Source organism: Chrysochloris asiatica, unplaced genomic scaffold, assembly GCF_000296735.1.
Source record: "Chrysochloris asiatica unplaced genomic scaffold, ChrAsi1.0 scaffold00306, whole genome shotgun sequence".
NCBI lineage: Eukaryota > Metazoa > Chordata > Mammalia > Afrosoricida > Chrysochloridae > Chrysochloris > Chrysochloris asiatica.
Window position 1 is genome coordinate 1544909 of NW_006408824.1, and position 9435 is coordinate 1554343.

General features: G+C 46.6%; 2 protein-coding genes across 2 annotated transcripts in view; both read right to left on the reverse strand.

Annotated features, from left to right (window-relative positions):
* CABIN1 (calcineurin binding protein 1) overlaps positions 1-3315 on the reverse strand; it is a 156345-nt gene extending 153030 nt beyond the window's left edge. The window contains exon 1 of the mRNA XM_006874951.1: positions 3229-3315. Within this exon, the coding sequence (XP_006875013.1) occupies positions 3229-3315 (87 nt within the window). The remainder of the gene's footprint in view (positions 1-3228) is intronic.
* Positions 3316-7071: 3756 nt separating this feature from the next.
* LOC102818730 (D-dopachrome decarboxylase-like) overlaps positions 7072-9435 on the reverse strand; it is a 3012-nt gene continuing 648 nt past the window's right edge. The window contains exon 3 of the mRNA XM_006874930.1: positions 7072-7144. Coding sequence (XP_006874992.1) covers positions 7072-7144 — 73 coding nt within the window. The remainder of the gene's footprint in view (positions 7145-9435) is intronic.

The following is a 9435-nucleotide window of genomic DNA, read 5'->3' on the forward strand; positions in this document are numbered from 1 at the left end:
TCAAGTGTGGCGGTAGTGAGGTTGGCCCAGGATCGGACATTGTTTCGTTCTGCTGTGCATGGGGTCACTATGAGTCAGTTCCAACTCGATGGCACCTGACAACAACAATATTCAAACTAATTCAGAGCATCCAGCTGATATGAAGTAAGGGGAAATGCACAAGAACGCCCAAACTTGCACATAGTACCCATCCAACCTAGCTTCGATGGATTGATGATCAGAACTCAACTAAAGGAAAATTTAAAAAAAAAAAAATTTTTTTTTTGATAAAGGAAGTAAGTGTAAATTGCTACACTACAATTTGATGAACTTTACCTATACTTATGGATGTAGTAGCTCAAAATACCAACTGAGAGGGAAGGAATCTTCACATCAAGGATCAATCGTATCCCCTCTGTATACAGGGTTAATAGGGGCAGGCAACTGAGACATTGGCTACCTAAAATGGGGGGGAAGGTGGGGCATAAAGGCATGAAATGACTGGCTTACAAGTTTTCAAGAGAGAGTTTAGTTTCAGAGTGTGCGGGGGAAGGTAAAATCCCCACTGAATAGTTTTCATCTTGTCTAGACCAGTCTGATGAAAGGAGATGGGGACAAGATTCTTATGATTCAATAGTGAGCAATTGTTATCATGACTAATTGCCACTGTCACAACTGTAAAGATAGAAGTTTTGTTACATAAAGGGGGGAGTAGTTCATCTTACAGACCAGGAGAGGACCTTAGGATCATCAAGGGAGAAGCGCATGAGAGGTATATGGGGCCCTATCCAGAGAAGCATCGACACCAGAGATGGAGGCAGAGATGAGGGCATGGAGAGATATAGCAGCTGCAGACTCTAGACTCATGGAAAGAGAAAGGCTGTGTGCTGGCGGCCAAGAGGCAGGCTTGTAGAATGTGCCCTTTGGTTGTTTAAATGATTATATATTCCTGAGTGTTTCTGTGTACATCTCCCACCCCACCCCACCCCCAAAACCAGAGGGAATAGAAGCAAATACTGTTGAATGATGATGCACGGAGGAGACTGTAATCATTACAATGAAATGATGAGTGTAAAACCAATGTTCTCCACCATGTAAACTATCATTCAATTCATAATAAAAACTTAAAAAAAAAACACCTAATTCAATGTGGATTTAAGACCTACATGTGATACCTAGAACCATAAAAATAATTAATGGGGATAAACTTAAGGGCTCTGACACATGGTATAAATATACTCAAGCATAACTGACAACATACAATGAGCAGAAAACAAAATAGATGACAGAAATTTCCTAAAAATGAAGACATTTATGTGAATCAAAAGATTTCCCCAAAAGATTAAGAAGAGACGGGAAATTTTTTTGGCAATGACATATCAGACAAGGGACTAATCTCTAAAATTTGTAGAACAATGCAACACCTCAACAAGGAAACAACAAATAATTCAATTTAAAAATGGGCAAAGTATATGAACAGACACTTCACTAAAGAAGACATTCGGGTGGCCAACAATTATATGAAGAAATGCTCATGATCATCAGCCATGCCATCGTTGTTGTTGTTAAGTGCCATCAAGTCAGATGCAACTCATAGAAGTCCCCGTATAGGGTTTCTAAAGAGCGACTGATGAGTTTGAACCACCGACCCTGTGATTCAAACCAACCCTGTGGTCCAGTTCTTTATCACACAGTGCCACACCAGGATTCCACTAGGCATTGGTGGTGGTGGTGATGTGCCATGGAGTCAGTTCCAACTCAGAGGGGCCTTGCATAGGGTTTCAGAGACTGTAAATCTTTATGAGAGCAGAAAGCCTCATCTTTCTTCCACAGAACGGTTGGTAGTTTCAAACTACTGTCCTTGAGGTTAGCAGCCTGACTTATAACCACTATGCTAACCAGAGCTCCTTCCATTAGCCATTAGAGAGATTGCAAATCAAAACGAGGTATCATCTTACCCTAGCACTGATAACAAAGCTCAAAAAAACCCAAAAAAAACAGATGCTGGCAAGGATGTGGAGAAACTGAGACCCTCCAACACTGCTGGTAAGATTATAAAATTGTGCAACCATTGTGGAAAACAGTTTGGCGCCTCCTCAAAAAGCTGGGAATAAAAATACCATATAACCCAGTAACCCCTCTACTTGGTATATATTTTCAAGAAATGAAGGCCTTGGCACAAATAAATACATACACTCATGCTTACTGCAGCACTATGCACAATAACAAAAAGATGTAGACAATCTAAAAACAAAAAAATGGTTAAACTTTGGTACATGCATACAATGGAATACTATGCAACACTGAAGAATAATGATGAATCTGCAAAATACCTCCTAATATGGATGAACCTGGAGGACGTTGTTGTTGTTGTTGTTATGTGCTGTGGAGTAGGTTCTGACTCATAGAGACCCTGTACAGGGTTTCTGAGGCTATAAACCTTTATCAGAACAGAAAGCCTCATGCTGAGTGAAATCAGTTAATCACAAAAGGTCAAGTATTTTATGTGATCACCATTATAGAAAGTCAAGGATAAGTTTGCACACAAAAAGCAGCATTATATAATGGTCAGCAGAAGTGGGAGTCCTGGAGTAGCTTTGGGCTAGTGCACTGGACTGCAAAGTTGGTTTGAACCATAAGGTCGGTGGTTCAAGCTCACCAATCACGCCTCGAAAACCCTATACCTCAAAACCAACTTATTGACATTTAACTACAATAACAGGAGTGGGAGGGGAAGGAAGAGAGATTCAGTACCTGGATAGTTGTTTAGTGCCTGGAGTCAGTTCAGACCCATAGCAACCCTGTACAGGGGTTCAAGGAACAGCTGGTGGGTTTAAACCACTGACCTTGTGGTTAGCAGTCATGTGCTTATCCTACAGCTCTACAGTTGTTAAGTTCCTCAAGTTGTTGGTTCCAACTCATTGCAACCCTGTTTAGGGTTTTCGAGGATATGCTGGTGAGTTTGAACAGCAGGCCTTAAGGTTCAAACCGACCGTGTGGTTCAACACATTATCCTGTAGCACCACACCGGGACTCCAAGTGTTAACTATGGTGAAAAGAAAGGTAATACAGAATAGGGAGAAGTCAGCACAACATGACCAAGGTAAAGGCAGACAATGTATGCAAGAATGAAGAACAACAACGCGACATGCTCTCAAGAAGGCCCAGTCCCTGGATAAGGACATTGTGCTTGATAAGTAGAGGGTCAGCGAGAAAGGGGAAGACCCTCAAAAAGATGGACTGACGCACAGCGGCACCAATGAGCTCAATTATAACAATCGCGAGGATGGCCAGGACCAGGCAGCATTTGTTCTGTTGTGCATAGCGTCGCACCATAAATGCTATAACATACAATCTTACCAAAACAGCAAAACCCACGACCACTGAGTCGATTCCAACTCATAGCAACCCTACAGTATGGGAGAACTGCTCCATAGGGTTTCCAAGGCTGTACATCTTTACGGAAGCAGACTTGTCATGTTGTCCCAAGGAGAGGCTAGTGGGTTTGAAGCGCCGATCTTGCGGTTAGCTGCCTAACCCCACTGCACCACCAAGGCTCCTTCTCCCCTGTAACTGTCACTAATCCAACATTCATCTCAAAGGGCTGCAGAATGGTGAAGAAAAAGGGTGTAAGCTAAGTTTTGCATCGTCAAACCCCGAATTCTGGGGTCGTCGCCAGTCCTCCGTCCCTAGGATGGCGCGACTGCAGGGAGACTTGGCCCCGTCGCTCCTGTCAGCGACCTCAGTTTCCCAGACTGTGGCCAGAGACTGTTCTAGGCCCAGCGCAGGCCATCCCTCAGGGCCGCACCTCCACCCCAGACCTCCGCCCCGGGTGAGCTTAGCCCCCACTCTCTGGCCGACCCCGAACTTGCAGTCAGAGAACTCACCCAGTATCTCCACAGCAACAGCTCAGGTAGCCGACCCCCGCGCTGGGGAGCTGCGCGCCTCACAACAAAGCATGCTCCTATTGGCTCCTGCGCGAGTTCCGCTGGCCAATCAGCAAGGGTTCCGCGGTCGTCTAGTCCGGCCCCTCCGCGGGGCCTAGTATTTCTTGGTTCCGTGGTCTGGCTCTCGTGGCTCGCGTTTTTGGGGCCGCCGAGGGTTTCTACAGCTTGTACTGTTTATGAGGCGTGAAGCTCAGTGCCCAGGCCGGAGCAGTCACTAAGAGACTACGCGTTCTATGGTTACTGCCTACTCGAAAGACAGATATGCTGAGGGGACACTTAGAGGGCGCCCCGTTTTGTCATATTCTCCCTTCTGAGAAGGCTCTGAAGCCAAGAGGCACAGATTCATCATATTGTTGAAACAAATGTAATAATATGATCCGGTAAATGACTGGGGTGGATTGGGGTCCAAACTTAACTGTCGTCAACCCGATACTGTATCATAGTGACCCTATAGAGGACAGAGTAGAACTGCCCCTTAGGACTTTTGAGGCTGTAAATCTTTATAGAAGCAGACTGCCTGGTCTTCCTCCCAGCAGCTTGTGGGTTCCACTGGCAACCTTTCAGTTAGCAGTCCAACATTTAACCCACTTCACCACCAAGAATCCTTAAAACAGAGTTAAGTGCAGAAAGTGGGTTACAACTTAACAGCGACCCTCGATTTGAACCATAAAGTCGGCAGTTCAAGTTCACCAGTCGCTCCTCAGAAAACCTACACAGGGTCGCTGTGGGTCAAAACCGACTCAACGGCAATTAGCCTATAGGACAGAGTGTAACTGTACCCCTTAGGGTTTCTGAGGCTGTCAGTCTTTACAGAAGCACTCTCCCTCCGAACAGTTCAGGGTTCTAACTGCCAACTTTTAGGTTAGCAGCCTAAGTTTTAGACTTGAAAAAAATAAAAGCTTTTATCATTGAAGGATTTCTTGACAAGTCTCAGACCCAGAGGTTACTGTTAAGTGATGTCAAGTTGGTTCTGATTCAGAGACCCTGTGTAGGTTTTCCAAGTAGCTGGTGAGTTTGAATTGCTGATCTTTCAGTTAGCATTCCAGTGCTTGTCCTACAGCGCCAGATCAGGACTAATAAAGTGTTTCAGAGAAGGGTTTCACCTGTGTTTGGATTCATAGGTGTTTGAGGCCCATGATGCTGTTTTAATAGAAATGAATGGGATAGATTTCTCTTTGTTGTTATTTAAATAGTAAAATTTTCAAGAATAAAAGAGCCAGTTCAGTACAATAAAGCTTTATTGATAGACCAGGAGCTACAAAACAACTGAGCACCAACCTAGAAGGGTATAACCTTGGAGGGACATAGGGTGTGGGAACCAGGAACATAAACAGATGGTTTCAAAGGTGCATGAGTAGCTGGCAGTCTTGCATGTAGCTCCCACCCCTAAGTTATAGCTTGGGCAGGAATGAAACAGTTGGGAAAAGGTAAGAAGAGCAGTCCAAACAAGAGGGAGTGGTCATTGTGTATCCCGCAGGAGCCCTCAGTAGCACAACACAGTTGACCCTAGGACAGGGGCTCTGAATTGTGTGGGCCTACTTATCCTTGGGTTTCTTTTCCTGTTGCTATTGCAGTGAGTTCAAGGATTGTAAATATCTCCTTAAAAAGAGCATCCCTTTAAAAATGTTGTGTAACAATCATCTCTGTGTAAACAGTTCATCTCTCCATTAACTTTTCCATTGAGTTATTTATTCAAGAGTCAACTATACTATCAAAGCTCAGGCGACAGTGGAGAGCTGGAGAGATGGGAGGGGAAGTCATAAGGCAAGCAGATGACCTATCACTCTGACTCAAGTGGGGATGGCAGATTGAAGACAGGGAGCCCAGATAGGAAACTGTTGCATTATGGCTTCCGCAAGGATCAGTTCCGCATCCCATCCTTGGACACTCACCCATTCATTTACATTCAACCCACCAAAACATCCTCTCAACCCTTTCAGGAAGCAGGAGGCCCCTGAAACATGATAGTAGAAAAGAAATCGGTACAGAAACCAGTCAGAGCCAGGGAACCAGGGGTAGGAATTTCACTGTCTAAATTTTATAACAGCCCTAGTAAAAGTGTGGTCAGGTAGAAACAGGAAACACAGGCATATTTCATTGCACTTTATATTAAAACACTATATAGACTGGACTGAAGATCTTAACTCAGTATTCCACTAGTATGCTGAAGACAAGGATCAGCAGACCTTTAATTCCAGGGAGACACAGTGCCCCCCCCCCCCCAGTGTCCAGATGGTCACACATGTAAACTCAGCATCCAAAACATGGAGTTGTTGTTGTTAAGTGCCGTAGTGTCGGTTCCGACCCATAGCAACCCTGAATAGGATTTCCAAGGAGCAGCTGGTGAGCGTGAACCGCCAACCTTGCAGTTCAAACGGCTTTGCAGTCTGGCGCATTAACCTACAGTGCCACTCCAGGACTCCAAAACATGGAGAAAGCTACTCCCATCCCCAGCTCATCTGTACTCTGAAATGGGGGACTAAGAGACAGTGTTTAGATGGGAAATGGAGATCCATCCACGTTTCTAGTGGCAGACATTGCATTTCCAGGTTTAGCATCTGGGACACGGGTTTGACAAGGAGCCTCAGTACAAGTCAGGGGAGAAGGTGGTGCTCAGAGATGCCAAGGGAAAAGTCTTTGTACTCTTCTATCAGGCACAGCAGGATGTGGGGCACCACCGAGGCCACCGCAGGCTGAGGTCAGACACATCTGGTCAGCAAAGTCTACAGGAAGGCACAGGCTGGACCAGCGGCTGGTCCCTCCCCCAAGTCCTGCACAGGGTACAAGCACCAGGCATCCTCACCAAGCCTTCTACCCTTAGATTTGAGCAACTGATTTACATGAAGTACAGTCACTCTGAATACAAGAAAGATCCTACCTCCCAGGCTCCCTACAGCGCCCTCCTCATAAACCAAACCCACTGCCCAGGAAAGTCCAGGATGCTGGGGATGCAGAGGTAAAGCAGTCACACTTGAGGAGGATGATCTCTGTTCATTTATTTGATATGGGGAATAGCAATACTCATGGCATATATACATGAGAGGGTGCCAAAAGCTTGTACCCACCATACCAGGCCTTCACTTTGTTGGGAGGCTGCTCTGGAGGGCGCAGTAAGCTCACGTGCCCTGGACACCCTCCATGTCAATCATAAGAAAGTCATGACTGTCCCCTTCTTGCCAATCTGCCATGGCTCCAGGGGGAAAAAGCGGATAATTATCCTTCAGAAGACAGAAAAAAAGAAGTCATCAGCTCGTTGCCTAACACTGCATTTCCAAGACCCCTACCCAGGCACCTCCCACCATGGGCTCCCCGCCTACTAGTTTCAGCCCACCAGGCATTTTGTGTGCACACCAGCCTCACCCCAGTAATGACCTCCCCTACCCCCTGGACAGGGCAGGGCCCACGCAGGACAGACCCCCAACATGGCATCCTCTGTAGTTATTGCATGTTCTCTCATTTCTTAGGACTGCAACTCAGGGCAGCAACTTTCCCACCTCCTGACTGCATGTCCCTGGGGGCACATGCAGTACCACAGTCACCTCTGTCCTCTCAAAGCTGGGCTCAAGGTTAGGCTCAGAGTGGCCCCCACTAATGCCTATGGCATGAATGACGGTATCCATCACAGAGAGATAGGCTTTTCCTGGGGAAGAGTACCATGGCTTGGGAAAGCCTGGCAGGAAGGCAGCTGACTTGGCCTCTGTGTTCCCATCTGTGAAACTGGCATAATGGAAGTATCCTCCTCATGGGGAAGGCTTGTAATGATCAAATGATGCCACACATAAAATACCTCGCCCATGGTAAGCACTGGAAGATTACTTATTGTTTTTAGGATTATTAGAGCTTAAGAATGAGGTCTGAGCACCCAACAGGCACAGTGACTCCTAGGTGTCTTCCTGGAACAATAAAGGCTCAATTCTGGACAATTCTTTCAAGCTTCTGTTTTCTTAGTTCCTCACCCACAAACCACAGCTATCAGTGAATTCCAACTCATAGTGACTGTAGGACAGAGCAGTACTGATCTCTACGGTTTGACACTGTGAATAGTTACAGGAGCAAGCAGTCTTATCTTTCTCCCTAGGAATCTGGTGGGCTCAACCGCCAACCTTATGGTTAGCAATGCAATGCTTAACCACTGTGCGACCATGGCTCCTTTTCTTTTAAAAAAACAAAAACAAAACCCACTGCCACCAAGTCAATTCTGACTCATAGGCAAACCAACAGGACAGAACAGAACTGCTCCCTAGGTTTCCATGGGGCTGTCAATCTTTATAGGAGCAGACTGCCTCATCTTTCTCTCATAGAACAACTGGTGGGTTTGAACTTTTGACCTTTCAGTTAACAACCAAATGCCTAACTCACTGTGCCACCAGGACCAGGGTTCCCTTAGTTCCTCACCAGCATGAATTTAGTCCAGAAATATTTATCATCCAGGAAGTGAATTTCAACCCTGTCACAGCTATACAAGGACTCCTGGTGTGGCGCTGGGAGTTAATGCACTGGACTGCAAAGTCAGTTTGAACCCCAAAGTCAGCAATTCAAGCTCACCAGTTGCTACTCGAACCATATACAGGGTTCATTGTTGTTTGGAACCGACTCAGTGGCACTTAACAACAACAAACACCTATACAGGGTTGCTATGAGTACAAACCATCTTGAATGGCACACAACAAGAGTCCCAGGTTTAGGAGCTACAGGGGTTTCTTCTGGGTCATTTAATCTAGCCCCCTCTATCCTCTACAGAAGAGGAGGCTGCAAAGCCAAGATGGCTCCTATCTGAGGGCCTCCAATTGTGCCGAACCTGGAATGCAAATCTCTAGACACCCAAGCCAACGTTTTTGCCTCCACTCAGTAACCTGTGATCAATGACCCTCCCAGAAGCCTCCACCCAGGAGCTGGCTGGGCTTCAGGCACAAAGGTCACAGTCTGAGGTCATACCCAGAATTCCTCCCAAAAGCCTAACCTCCTACCCTGTTGTTGTTGTTATGTGCCGTGGAGTCGGTTCCGACTCATAGCGACCCTGTACAGGGTTTCCGAGGCTGTAAATCTTTACGGGGGCAGAAAGCCTCACCTTTCTCCCGCGGAACAGCTGGTAGTTTCGAACTGCTGACCCGAAGGTTCGCAGCCCAATTCGTAACCACTACGCTACCAAAGCTCCTTACCTCCTACCCTACCATGTGTCAAAGTGGCCACAGCACCCAGGCCACCCCACATGACCCTTACCCTTACAATTTCCCTGAAATGTGGACAAACTTTCCCAGGCACAGAGAGACTGAGCTGAGAGGCCACTGTGTCACATGGACCCCCCTGCAGAATCAGAAATGTTTTCAATTAGGCAGTCACTCTACAGGTGGACCGACCAGCACAGAGCCCCCAAGGTTGCAAGGACCACAGACCTTGGCAGGCCTGAAATGTCCAAAGTTATGGAGGGGGCGCTGAGACAGGGCCAATAGCCCCAGCGGCGCGCCTAAGAGGAGCGCTGCCTCCACCACCACCACCACCCAAAGCTGCT